Below are 14095 nucleotides of genomic sequence, written 5' to 3'. Positions count from 1 at the left end.
CGTTCTGGATAAGAATTTTTTTTTTTTGGGGCTGAGACTTGAGACTGTGCGTGATGATGGATGCGTCACTTCTGACTGGACAGAAAACGAAAAAGAGTAAAGAAAAGAAAAGAGCTGTGTACACTAACTCACCTTCACCCACCACCTAAATTAAAAAAACAAAACACAGACGCACTCACTCGCACTGTTGAACCCATAAAACAAAAAAAGTACCTGTGTCTGATTGTGTGAGATGGAAAGCTGGTCCTCTCCTCGGGCGCAAGATGGACCACACCCACAGTTCATATGAGCTAGTTTTTACTGCTGCTTTCCTCTCTCTCTCTCTCTCTCTCTCTCTCTCTCTCTCTCTCTCTTCACTGGCCTAAAAGGCCAACAAAGGACACAGATGAGATGATCAGAGCATGTTAAGCTAACTTCTAAATTTCTCAATGTTAGACTACTAAACAGTAGAAGCAGCAATCAGAAATTTTCTGTTTCCTTTACTCTGGATCTGTGCATTGCAGTGCGATCTTACGAGCTCAACACGTGGATGATGTAACATCTAATGCTGTTAAACTTGAAAAGAAAAAATATATATATAATCAAGCTTGCATCATTAGATGTCTCATCATCCACACGTTGAGAGCTCGTAAAGCGGTGCACCGCACTGGATTTTCGGTATGCACTTTTACTGTCATGAACTTAAGAATTATAAGATTATCGGAAAAAAAAATATGAATCATAAGGTAATGTTTTTCAACAGCGTTGAACAAAAGATTGCTTCTTTCAGAAAACGGTACTTAATTTGCCAACCTCTGAACCCTGTGGTCCATACATCCTAGCTTCTTAAGGTTTTCTTTCTGTAGAAAGCTCTGAATTGTGCCACAGCTTCAGCATTCTTCTGTTGCTTCTCTTTTAAGAATCCCAGGCAAGATTCTCTTTGCTTCAAGCTCCATCAGTGCTTCGTAGCCCAGACTCGCTCCCGCCTGATTTTATGAACCTACAAATTAAGGTTTCAAAATTTTCGAAACCACAACATAGAGAATGCCAGCAGGATCTTCCTGGTTGCTGCTTCATGGCCTTCCATCACCATCACTGGAGCTGCTGTGCATGCTTTCTTCGATGGTCATCTCCAATCGTCCTCACACTATTGTTAATCAACAGTGACCGAATTCAGGCACAATTTACAACAACAGTAACGGTCAAGCATATGGGAACGATGCTCCAACATTTCATGATAATCAGCAGCTTCCACTCCAACCAGTCTGTACTCAATACCATTACCAGGAGGTTCCTTGGACTAAGCTCTCTTCGGTTGAAACAGCAACTTTGGGGATTCAACGGTTGCCAAAGCTCTATTTAATGGATCGCTAAAACAGGTTGTACTTGCTTGACCTGCTTTGACGGCGGGTTATGCTAAACGAAGTGACTTTGAGAATGGTCCATCGTCCACCAGCTATTTGATGAAATGCCAATTGCTGCTGTAACCTATTGAGGGCGGAAGAGAAGCAGAGCACGGAATGAGTAGGGTTGGGATTGGATCGGTGCCGCTGGGAGAAAGTAGAAGATTCCGATTGGCTCATCCCACATAACTCAAGCCAGCAACAGCATAGCAGCAAGAGCACAAGAGAAGCACATTCGATGAATTGGTTTCTACATTCTTCACCAAATCAAACTAATGGAACAAAAGAATCATGAATAAGATCAGAACAAGTTCCAGATCCAAGGGTATATACACTTTACAAGGAGAATATTTGTCTACAATGATTTCTTCAGTGTTTCCACTGCCAACCATTTATCAGATTTCACAGCTTATCAAAAGCCATCGATCCACATCAGTTACGACAGAGACAAACCCCATCACAGCTCGGACCTCACCCTCAGGAGTCAAATATCATGCATTTTTCTTCTTTCTAGAACCAAACATATTCCCATCACACTAAGTTCAAATGTATTTAGTAGAAGACTAACTTAAAAATGTAGTTAGAAAAAAAAAACTCATTCCAGGGCTCCCCATGCCCCCCAACCTGATGACTAAGGCCACAAACGAGTGATTATAAGTAGAGAGACCATCATTCTGAGTATAGGTACCGCATCGGCGGATACATATCGATATAGTGGAATACTGATACGGTTGTATTGGACAAAAAAGTAATTCAATTTTAAATTTATGCCCATTACCAGCAGGATCCATTTCGTATCAGTATCGACCAAAAGCAATACGGACAGCACTACCTATAAACTTGAGTGACAGAAAGGGAGATTAAATTAAAATAGAAATAAAACCCAAATAAAAATAATAACATTGCTAATCACTATCAACAATTTAACAAACGAACATAGTCATCAAATTTACTCTATTTTCGACCAAATCCTTATCAATGAAAAAACAAAGAAGACTAAATATGAACACGTAGATCAATCAGTATCAAGTATAAATGATCTGCATCATCATCATCATCATCATCTTACTGATAGATGACAATTTCCTAATGAAGGAAAATACCTAATTATATCAAATGAGGGGAAATTTTTTGAAAGACCTAAAAGTAAAATATCATCCCAAAGTCATATCCCCAAAATTAAAGTACTCAATCCACATGATGCCGCAAGCCGGGCATCACAGAGAAAAGAACCTGGTTTCCTATTGACGAGCCCTCTTGTTGCTGCATGAGGGACACTTGTACTGCTTGATATGCTCAGCCCTAGCAGGGGTGATCTTCACACACTTGCCATGGAACCACTTCTCGCAAATGTCACAGCAAATCCAGAACTCATCTGACGCATAGTTCTCCCCACATGCCCCACACAGTGTGTCTCCATGCTCCTCCTCATCTTCATCATCAAATCCTTCATTATCTTCCTTTGGCAGACCTCCCTTTGAAATTTTGCCCTGGGGTTCAGAGGCCCGGGGGGGTTCAAAGGCTCGCTGCTTTTGTTTCAACAGAAGTAATAATATTGCACACCGCACAGGGAAAGACATTAGCCATCAATAGAGATTAAAACCAAGTCAAATAAACAGAATATAACCTCACTCTAGTATGTTTCCAGAGGCATAGGTTCAAGAGGCCATACTGTTATGCATAATCACTTGCTCTAACTGCCTATTCAAATATTTGAAAGGAAAATAAAAAAAAGATTCTCTTCTAGATACCATTTCCAAGGAAAACACTTTCATAAACATCAAAAAGCACGAGCTCACCTTTCCATGTTCACTCAGGCAACAATGTATAAACTAATAGCATATTAATGAAGGACCCCCTAATAAAAGGTTTCGTCGTTTTCATGATAGAAAATAACCCAACTAGGACAAGACTAACACCTTGGGTCTGAGAAACCCTTGCCACGGAGTAGAATTCACATACTCCAAAACCCTTCCAGTATCAACAACAGACTACAAGTAACAGAGACGACCATTGCTCCAAAAATATCTATAAATTTGGGAAAGATTTAACACATAAAATGGTGAGGCCAGTCTGTGGCTATAAAAATTACGCTTGTTAAGGTTAATTAAAAAGAACTGGGACACAAGGTGAGCATTATCTCTAGCCATCATTATTAGGCTGATACTTAGTATCCACACAATCTAAATGGTATTCATGCATCGACCAGGATAAGTGAAGATTCACATCATCCAAAGGTCCAGAAATGGGGATGCCCATGACCAGACTGTAATTTCAACCAATGTAGGTATAAGCTACATGGATCCATGCAAAACCCACGACAAAGCAGGTGCCTATTAAGTATCTGATATGTAGTTCTACCATAAATCCACCAAAAAATAATTCAATAAATCTATCAGATCAAGGGAGGAATCATGTAAAGTCCTATTTACCGGTTTGGATATTGGTTTGGATTTGTTGCTGCTATGATTTGAGACCGAAGTCTTCTCCTTTACTTGTTTCTTTGCAGTTCCTGACACAACCTCATATATTGTTGGGAGATCATTTATCATACTAAAGAGGCGTTTCCTGCACCAAATATCCAGCAAGACTTCATTTCATACATAGAAGTGTGCATGAACTATAAAGACAATTGAGGCATTCAACATCAATGGCGAAAAGAAAAAATACATATTAAGTAAATTATAATCTATAATTACAAACAGATTTCGAACTCCAGGCAGATTGAAAGTGGTCACAGAGAACGCAAAGATACCAAAGAATTGGTTCTTTACTTACAGTTGAACCATAACATATTGGTGGAATCTTTCAGCTGAAAGAGAAAACTAAACTACCATGCCCTATATCATAAGGGGTAGGTTAAAATCAATAAGGCAATAATAACATTTAGTTATCTTGATGGAATATGGTGTAAATAATTCCCACAAGCAAGACCATATTATCTTCCTTGACAATTGAAAGTTCTACAAGAAGTTCCAACCTAACTTTTTCCATTCCCTGATCCTTTCTCAAAAAGACAAATTGACTTCTACCTGAAGGTTGAGAGTTTCAGCAGCTATGGTTACACCCCCAATCCCCCCCCCCCCCCAACACACACTAAACACATGCAGAAAAACAAATGGTCTGGGGATGATGCTCAACTCCAAGGAAATACAACAAACTGCGACCCCAAAGGATCGCAAAAAGAAAAACATCTTCTGACAGAAACTGTAAGTTTTAACTGTAAATATCATCTCTTAAGTAAACAAGTTGGAGCCCAGGGAACAGGAATTCAATTCAGAAACATCCATATAGCATTTCATGTATATATACAAACATATACCATTACCATTATGAAGTTCTTCAAGAACCCCACCCCCAAAAAAAAAGAAATAAAAAACAAAAGGCCAGCATTACTGACACAAATTGCATGGGTCTATTAGATAAGTAGGACAAAGTCATATAAGAAATAACTAGGCCAATTAAAATGGAGTTGGAACTCCAAATACAAGATCTGCAATCGAATGTTTCCGAGCCAGAACTTGCACACCCATACCCTTACATGGACACCCAAGGACAGGAACATGCTGCGTTAAAAGCAGTTTCACCAGCACCAGAAATGGACTTACTAGATGTTGGTCAACCTATCCCACCTTCCTAGTGAAGCATGCAAAGGAGAACCAATTGTACAGAGTGAACAGAGGGTGCAGAACCAGAAATTTGGCTTACCAAACACAACCCCAGCCACCCACATTAAGGGTCATAGCAAATCCTAATGGTTTGGGACGAGGCAAGATAGAGATCAATTTGACCTGCCCTCACCGTACTTACCTGGTCTGAATTTGATGCCTCAGGTTTGGGTAATATCGGATCCAGGTTAATGTATGCCAGATGATTCCAGACCTCAGCCTGACAAATACTGGTAAGTGATACAGGCAATTTATATCATATTACAAAACATCCAGGATAATAAGACAGCAAAAAACATATATATACCTCTAACAGAAAAGCAATATAGTAAAATAAAAATTATAGGAATCAAGAGAACCAAGTTCTACAATTTTTTTACCGGTAAGATTTCCTTATTTTTAAAATTCATGAATTTGTCAATGTACCTAAATAGCATCCCATTTCTAATCAGGAAAGATAAATGATCCCAGACCATACTAATTGGTACAATGCTTATTGAGTAAATCGATAACTAGATATCTACTGACACCCCCAAAAGAAAACCTCCAGCATCCATAAAATGACAGCTGTCATCGTCTATAGTATGAAACAAATAGTTGTAGCAATATTCACATACTGGACATTCAAGAAAAAACCTCACAATGTTTAGCATCAGAAAATACGGGTCGAAGCAAATACAACATCAGCTACCCAGATTACAAAAAATGCAAAGGACACAACTGTAAGAAATTGGGGAAAGACCATAGTTAGCAGTTGAGGGATCAAAAGCAAGACTATAGTATACTAAATTTGTAAACAGATAATATTAGAACATGCCAGGATGTGATGCAGTAGCATTAGAGTGGTTGGAGTGATATGACCAGATTTGGAAACCCAAGCCCAAACAGAACTGGCCCAACCCGAGTTTTGGACCAACATGGGTTGGTAGGGGTTTATTAGCTACTTGGGTATATCTTTGGAATTGCATTCTCTTTTTCTAAGATTTACCTATACGTAGGAGTTGTTTCGAGTTTAGTATTCTATATTGTTTTAACTTCTTAGTTGAGTTGATTTCTTTACTAAGTTGGATTTCTTTTTATTTATACCATGTAATCCCATTGATGGAAGCCAGTGAACAGAATTGAATGTAATTTGGGTTTGAAGTACTGGAGTGTTCAAGTGAGACCAGAGTGGTCGACTGTCCCCTCTTCTTCCTTCCTCTCTCAGTAAACCCAAACAGGGTTTCCAAATCCCGGGATCGCATCAGGATGGTGGGGAGAAGACCATAGCATCTTGAAGTCCTAATATCCTTAGTCTTTAACATTTATGGATGAGTTTTTAAAACAAGGGAGCGAAAGATGCAGGAACAAGACTGGCGAAGAAAAAGGTTCATCTATAGGCTGTTTTCACGTTTCGAGAGATTGGTAACAATTGTTTGCCAAAAGTTAAAAAAGATTGGTACAATTAGATGTATGTATATGCGGTTATATCTGGAAAATACCATAATTGATGAATTTGTGTTTACTATACCAGTAATAATGCCTTCTACTACAATCACACTTTACTATCTTTATGCAACCAAAGTTTTACCACTTTAGGAAAGTTTCAGTTATGTTGCTCTGACCGGATATCCTAACCCTTCTAATCTTGAATGAAAGTAAATCCACACAACATTCTTATTTCGTTTTGGTAACATCGATTGATGGGTGATACATACATTTAAAGATCCCCAAAAAACCCTCCCAATATCTAGTTTCCTGAGACAACTGTCCAATAGGACTACTCAAGACAAAACTCTAACAGCTAAGGAATGGACCCCACAAGATACCTATAACAAGTACTGCTAGATAATTCCTAAACTAATCTCCAATGGGCCCCATTACTAATTAAAATATTTATTTTTGTGAAACCCAAAGAATTAAAAGCCCATACCCAATAAATATTAAAATAGGACCAATTTTTAAACTGTTCCTACATTGTGGCCGCTCTAAGACTCGGAACTCTGTGTTCACATAGGCAGCCTAAGCTTTTTACCATCGTATCAAGCGACGACCACTAAGGGGAATGAATGATAAAATAGATATTAAACCGAGGAGAGAGCGGACAAGAGAAAATTATCAACATTTACATATCATAGTAAAGCACGCATTTGCAACACAAATAAACTCCCAGAATTCACTGAGATCACTGTTACATCCCGCTCTCTCCATGATGCTTCAAGTAGAAAACAAAGCTCTGCAATTAAACACAAATTTCAAGATCTAAATAACCTATCAACTACTTTAACAAGAAAGACTGAACGAGATTAACAAACTCAAACAAACTACCATACAAACAAATCCACAATATAACATACAAGCAAATCCCACTAAGCTGCCTTTTTACCAGTTGAGAACAACCAAAAAAAAAAAAGAAAGCCATCAAAATCTGATAAAGAAAAGGTATACCTGTCATTTTTTTCAAATCCAAATCTAGCACCAAAATAAAATGCAACAGCAAGTAACCATGCATCACTATGGACTGCAACCAAAGACAACCAGTCTTTTTCTTGCATTCCATCTCTGGCAAAGTTAATACCCAATGCAGGCTCGGGAAGCTCTGGAGGCACCTCTTCCGCAGGTAAATTGACTTCCCACTGCTCACTAGGAAATCCATACAGGCACAAATTTTCTTTCTCTGTGAAGTAAAGAATGGATAATAACAAAGATATGAGAGTATTGCATCATTGATTATGAATAAGAAAACGGTAGACTATTAAAAAAAAAGGGGGAACAAAATAAGTGTAAAATGAAATGAACATCTTAAAGAGGAAATCAAGCAGAATATATTGAAAGACAAAACAGTAATCATCATAAATCAAATCCTACCACAACATAACATTGCAATATCTCAAGGGAAAGTAACCTAATCAAGAAAATATTTTAAAAGAGTACACCCCAGGATGAAATAAAGTTCAGACATTTTAGGTGTGTGAAGGTACTCCACCACCACCCGCGCGACAATCCCTCTTTCTGCTTCCAGCTTTAAACCCATCATCTTCCTCCAATTAGTCCTCTCTATCTATTCTCTCTAATCAGTCCTCAAATCTTCAGTGAAATATGCATACCTATGAACCCCTTTCAACTATTCCCACTCTTAACATATCAACATTCCACACAAATTCCTTTTTTTTTTCCTTTCGGGGTGCGTGGGACAGTTCACATAACCTCAGAAATTGGAATGAAATTATAGAACTTCAAACTTTCGTTTTATAATGGAAATGGAAGCCAACGATAAGGCTGGGCGTGATTTGACTAGACCACCCTCGCTCCGGTCATTATTGATATGATATTAAAACAAACAAGGTTAGTGAGGCCTAGGGTCCACTAAAGGCCATAGACTTGACAGGGATCAGATGGGAGACATTTTGGCTCCATCTGGTAGCAAGGAAAATAAACGGGAAAGGAAGTGAAAATAAAGCAACACTAAAATAGTATTTTTTATAATCATTATCCATCATGATAGTATAATTAACTCCAAATCATTCCAAACCAAATCCCTTGGATTTAAAAAGATATTAAAGATTACAATTGAAAAATATAATTACCAAATATAGTAAGAGTTTTAAGTAAGTTACAAAATCATAATTATAAAGTTTATTTTTTAACTTTAAACCAATTTCACTTCAATTCCCTTTCCTTTCCTTTCCTTCTTTGTACTCCAACCCCGAATGGAGCCTTTGAGGAAAATTGCTTTTAGACTTAACTCAATAGGCGGCTATCAATTATTCAGTTTGGAGACGTAACTTATAAAACCATACAATTTGAGTACCCAGACCAATAGTTTTTGTATTTAGACAATTTTTTGCCCGTCTTGCCCTTGTATGGATGAAATGGTGGAGTTGCAATGTTAATGTAGTGTCTTTATTAGATTAACAAGTGTAAGCCCCATTCATATAAGGATGAGAATCTACATTGTTACTGTGGGTCCTGGATTTTAGCAATTTGAGAGCTCTCAATTCCACTACGAATAGAAATGGAGGACCAATACTAACCTAAGAATAATGTGGTTTACATTGAACTAACCTAAGAATAAGCAAGCCTCATTCCATATGGTGGACTTGCATTATCAATGGTTCTTAAATGTAATAAGGAAAGATGGGGAACGAAAAAAATGCGTGCATGCAAAGGTTGTAGGTTGGGGCACACATATTAGAGAGGGTTGCTCATTTCAGTAAATTTGGAAGCCATCTTGCTTAGTGTAATCTTCATGTTCGAGCTACCCTATTGAAATTTGAAGTCTGATACAGACGGACGATGTCACGAGATTCCGATATACCATATGGATCGCAGTGGTACAGATGAGCTTAATCTTCCATCGATCATGGTTGAAGCAACTTTGAGATTTCCAGATCATTTTTTTTCTTTTTATTTTACTTCCATTAATTGGCATGTAATAATCTCCCATCCCCAATTATTTTGGTTGATCCATTCATCGAGTCGGTCTCTATGCGGTTGATCTCCTCGTGGATTCTTGCTGCTGGATACAGAGTTCCAACCGTCTTCTCAGGTAATCTACAAATCTTTATTCAGTTCTACGCCATTCTCATTTTCTTTAAATGTTGTCATTATATGATCCCCTTCCACCAATTTTAGGCAATGATATGTATGTGGCATCTTCCTTTCCTGAGTGATATTTATTCTAGTCTTTGTGCGAGCATAATCCCTCCCCTCTGATATACTTCCTATGATATGCAATGTGTTTTCCTCATTTCGATTGACCTTCGCTGGCCATTTGAGCTGTAGGAAATGAAACATGTGCAAAGACCTAACTACCCCTAGGATGAACTGAAAGCTGAAACTCAGAAAAACATGTAAAGGTGTGCCCAGAGGAGGGGCAGAAAATGGGGTGTCTACACTTGGTAAGCAATCTCCCCTTTTTTCAACTGGGTGCCAAGGGGGTTGGGTTGTGCTGCTTCAATGACATGTAAGGAGGGAGTGCGAGCTACCTACAAAAGGAGGTAAAGATGTTGCATCAACTTTGGTGCGCTAAACATGTGTGACCAATTTGACAATCAGAAAGTTCACACAAGGTCCTTGTAATCAGGCATTTGTGAGTAGTGAAAAGGAACAGTAAGCCTAATATTGTATCTAGAGGAAGTAAGGTTTAAAACCCAAAGTCAGACACGAGATTGGCTTCCGTCAATTTTGATTTGAATCAGATGAGCATTGATTTGAATCAAGCAAAAAACTTAGAAATTGGAGTTAGAAAGAAGAAGCGGAGATTTCCATTTGTAAACCCAACCCCCTATTCAAAACATTTGTAAACCTTGCTACAAAAGGTAAGTTCCATAAATTTTTTTGCGATTTTACTAATTAAAAGAGGAAAACAATATCCAAGTGCATTCATGACAAAGAAGGTTATAGGAATCAGGCATAATCTGAATACAGGTTGGCCTTCTAATTCGAATCAGTTAATTCTAATTTGCTTTCTGAAACCATGGGGGGGGGGGGGAATGCCATGACTAATCTCAAGGCTACAAAAAGATGGGGAGGGCGCAGTGGCGAAGGAGTTGCATGGTATTAAAATTTGGATCGGAATTGATTGCACGAATCAACTCAGAATCGAACGGTGTCAATTCCAATTACACCTCATTTTACTCATATTGAGTCCAGGGCGAGCCTTGGTGCAACGGTAAGATTGCTCCATTGTGACCAAGTGGTCACGGATTCGAGTCAGGAAACAGCCTCTCTGCAAAAGCAGGGGTAGGGTTGCGTACATTGTGACTTTCCCTAGACCTCATAGTGGTTGAAGCCTCGAGCACTGGGTACGCTTTTTTATACTCGTATTGAGTCCAAACAAGTCAGGTTGAGTCCGGCTCATTCTAGGACAAATCAAATGGGAGTGAACTAAAACATTAAAACCTTGTTGGAAATCCATGCAACTAAGGTTCCTAGACGGTCAACCCAGATCAATGAGGCTTTCTCCATCATAGTTGTCACTAGGCAATCCAAAGCGTTCGAGGGCCAGCTAGCACTTAGGCGACAAAGCGCCCGGCAAGGCTTCGCCTACGCATTTCAGTATTTTTTAATGTATTTTCGTAAAATTTGTCCTCATTTCAATCTTAAAATGTCTAGGAATACTTTGGAAGCTTTACTTATACAGTGATTTTTTACTCTTGTTCCTTTTGATTATAATAAAATAGAATATTAATATATTAAAATAAACTAAACAAATATCTTATTACAAAAAGGGAGGATTGAGGGCATTCTCAATGGATTCTGCCACAAATACTAATTAAAGAAGGGGGCTTCAAGGAATTAATTTATAAAATAAGATAAACAAGTATCATATTAAAGAAGGAGGGAGTTGAGGGCATTCCTGATGTTGATGGATTCTAGAAGTGATGACTAGAAGACCAGGGAGAATAGTGGAGAATAAACCACTCGTCCTCCCAGAAACATGCTCTATACACATCATCGAAAGAATTGTGACACTGTGGCTTCCTGTTCTCGATGAGGCTGCAATAGCGCTAAAGGGAGTGGCAGCAGCATTGGAACTCAAACAGGTACGAGAAGAAGGGAGTTGAGGGCATCCTCAATGTTGATGGATTCTAGAAGCGAGGACTAGAAGGCCAGGGAGGATAGTGGAGCAAAAACCACTCGTCCTCCCGGAAACGTGATCTATGAACAACCTCAAAAGAATTGTGACTCTGTGGCTGCCTTTTCTCAATGAGGCTGCGACAGCGTTGAAGGGAGTGGCAACAACACTGGAACTCAAACAGGTACACTCCCTCCTCTTTCTTCTTCTTCTTCTTTTCTTTTTGGTAGTGATGATGGTGTGATGTTAGCCGCTGCAACTTCTCTTCGTCGGCAGAATTTGTTGTGTCTGCCACTGCTACTGCTTCTTCAATCCTCTTATTCTTCCTCCTCCCCCTCCTTCCATGTTCATCTTCTTTGACTTATTGCACTGCTGTTACTGCTGCTATGGTGATGACGATGGCAGCGACAGTATATCTGCTACTGTTTCCATCTTATCGAGGAGTGGTGGAGTTGAGTCACAGGGGTGAGCATGTGCTGCCGACACCAAAGCGCCTTGGGCAATAAGGCGACAGCTGGCCTAGTCCCAAATTTTCCACCTGGACGCCTAAGCGGCGCCTTGGCAACAGTTTGACAACTATGTTCTCCATAGCAATTAGTGATGTCATGTACAAAATAACGAAAGAAATATTCACCAGAAATATGAAGAGAAATACTCACCATAAATTAAACACTTAGATTGGTATAAATATAAATTGTAACGACTATAATCCTGGATATCTTCTTTAAATTTCTGGCATATGTATTCTGCTGAGAAGATAAATCTAGAGCTACTTGTGCCTATCTGACCGTCAAAGGAACAGAGTAAACCTAGCTAGAGGTTTTTTTCACATTCAGTCCTCCCATGCCAAGCTAGGCAAGTACTAGGGGTGTTGCTACTTATGTTACAGCAAGACGGATTGAGAATATTAGAGGGAAACAGCAACCAGATGAGACTTAATAGCAAAGAAACATTAGGAAGAAGAATATCTCAAAATGAAGAAACCTTATCCATCAAATGAATGTAAGATGAGTGAAGAGAAACCAAACACTCCCTCGCAAAAGTTATAATGTGATGAAACAACAGAAACCGCTTCTAGGTTTCCTACTTCTTAAACATAAAAGCCATTGCCACTGCTCACAACTTCAGACATACAAAGAGGTTTCAATCATAAACAAAAGGATAGGAGAGAAGTCCAGAGCAGCACCTAATAAAAGCATTCAGGGAAAAAAAAAATCAAACACCACTTCCACAAGTAGCCTCTGGTACGAGAAACAAAAGTTCAATTTAAAAAGTTCAGGAAAAAAACAAAATAACAAAAAATAAAAGGAAGAAATCAACATCTATAGTAAAACACACCCAAAAATGCGAAGAACTGTTTATTCTGAAGAGGCAATGAGAACCAAAAAGAAAATCAGCTTCTAATCTGAAAAAACAACTGTACTACAACTTCCATCCTAATCAATAATTCCCTTTTAATATACATGCAGACATTATATGACGAAAAATAAAAGGAGAAAAAGCAAGGTATACAAAAACCCTAACCAGGATCGCACTGCTGGAAGAATTCTTCAACGTCTGCAAAAATCAAACCACAAACACATTAGGGTCGCCAAAAATGAAAACCCTATATTAAAAGCGAAACATAACATATACTAAATCCTTCGAGAACGAATAACGGTTAAGGAAATGCAAAGGAAAGTAAAATAAAAAGTACCAGTAGTGAGAGCTTTGATCATGCCGGCTCTTCGGCCCTTAAAATCCCTAAAAACCTCCTCAACCGTTCGAGGATTGTATGCTCCGGGACCTTCCATGGCTTCAAAACTTCAAAACCTTCTCCAAGGTAAAAGGAGAAAGGATGGAAAAGAAATATGACTCAACGAGAACGAACAGAGGAGATTGGAAACAAAAACTCGAATGTTTTCAGTGGTTTACGTTGAGATTTGAAAGCAGAAAGAGCCAACCCAACATGGCTTCACTTCAGACTTAAGAGAGAGAGAGAGAGGCTAGAGTGAATTGGAAAGGAGGGAAAAAGGGCAAAATATTTGACCTCTCACGGAAGTGTGTGTGTGTGTGGGTGTGCGTGTGTGCGTGTGTGAGAGAGAGCGAGTGAGAGTGAAAGTGAAAGTGAAAGTGAAAGTGGGAGCGAATTGGGGAAAGAAAAAGGTTCGCTTAAACAGATAACGAGCCGAGCGGACGCTAATGTGAGCTGTTGGTGCTGGTGATACACCGATTTTCTTTATTTGTCACTCCAACCCCGTCGACGGTCGACCATAACTACGCTGGTCCTAGTCGGACTCGGTTGGGACTGGGAGTTTGGGAGGTCTATCTGGAATTTAGATTGCCCTTGCCGTTTTTTTATCGGTATAATCGTTTCTGTTATTCCAATCCAACCGTAATCAGAATTGATCTCGTCTGGAGAGCTTTCCTGGTCCTGGCTCTGGCTCTGGCTCTGGTTCTGGTTCTGGCTTTGTCTTGGACTTTGAGCTGATGATTCTTAATATTTG

The 14095-nt window shown here is 39.0% G+C and overlaps 1 protein-coding gene across 2 annotated transcripts; it reads right to left on the bottom strand.

Annotated features, from left to right (window-relative positions):
* Positions 1–2361: 2361 nt before the first annotated feature.
* Positions 2362–13644, bottom strand: LOC122654640 (PHD finger protein ALFIN-LIKE 4-like). Of its 2 annotated transcripts, none has more exons than XM_043848831.1 (5): positions 13306–13644; positions 13134–13166; positions 7478–7706; positions 3815–3950; positions 2362–2908 (listed from the first exon to the last, which is right to left on the bottom strand). In XM_043848831.1, exons 1-5 carry the CDS (start codon positions 13400–13402, stop codon positions 2624–2626), a joined length of 780 nt encoding a protein of 259 aa, XP_043704766.1. In that variant the 5' UTR covers positions 13403–13644; the 3' UTR covers positions 2362–2623. The 2 variants fall into 2 exon arrangements, with proteins under 2 accessions (XP_043704766.1, XP_043704765.1); XM_043848830.1 differs by having other exon boundaries at positions 2362–2911; positions 13306–13638.
* Between the last annotated feature and the right edge of the window lie 451 nt (positions 13645–14095).

The sequence above is a fragment of the Telopea speciosissima genome, chromosome 3 (genome assembly GCF_018873765.1).
Source record: "Telopea speciosissima isolate NSW1024214 ecotype Mountain lineage chromosome 3, Tspe_v1, whole genome shotgun sequence".
Classification (NCBI taxonomy): Eukaryota; Viridiplantae; Streptophyta; class Magnoliopsida; order Proteales; family Proteaceae; genus Telopea; species Telopea speciosissima.
The sequence above is the reverse complement of the archived record's forward strand: the minus strand, read 5'-3'. Positions and strand labels throughout refer to the sequence as shown.

Bases quoted from the DNA above. Each gene is read 5' to 3' on its own strand.
- LOC122654640 (XM_043848830.1), bottom strand. From the start codon at position 13,402: ATGGAAGGTCCCGGAGCATACAATCCTCGAACGGTTGAGGAGGTTTTT. The intron at 13,167-13,305 runs GTACTTTTTATT...TGATTTTTGCAG, and splicing joins GATCAAAGCTCTCACTACTG to ACGTTGAAGAATTCTTCCAG. The intron at 7,707-13,133 runs GTTAGGGTTTTT...TTTACTTCACAG, and splicing joins CTTCCAGCAGTGCGATCCTG to AGAAAGAAAATTTGTGCCTG.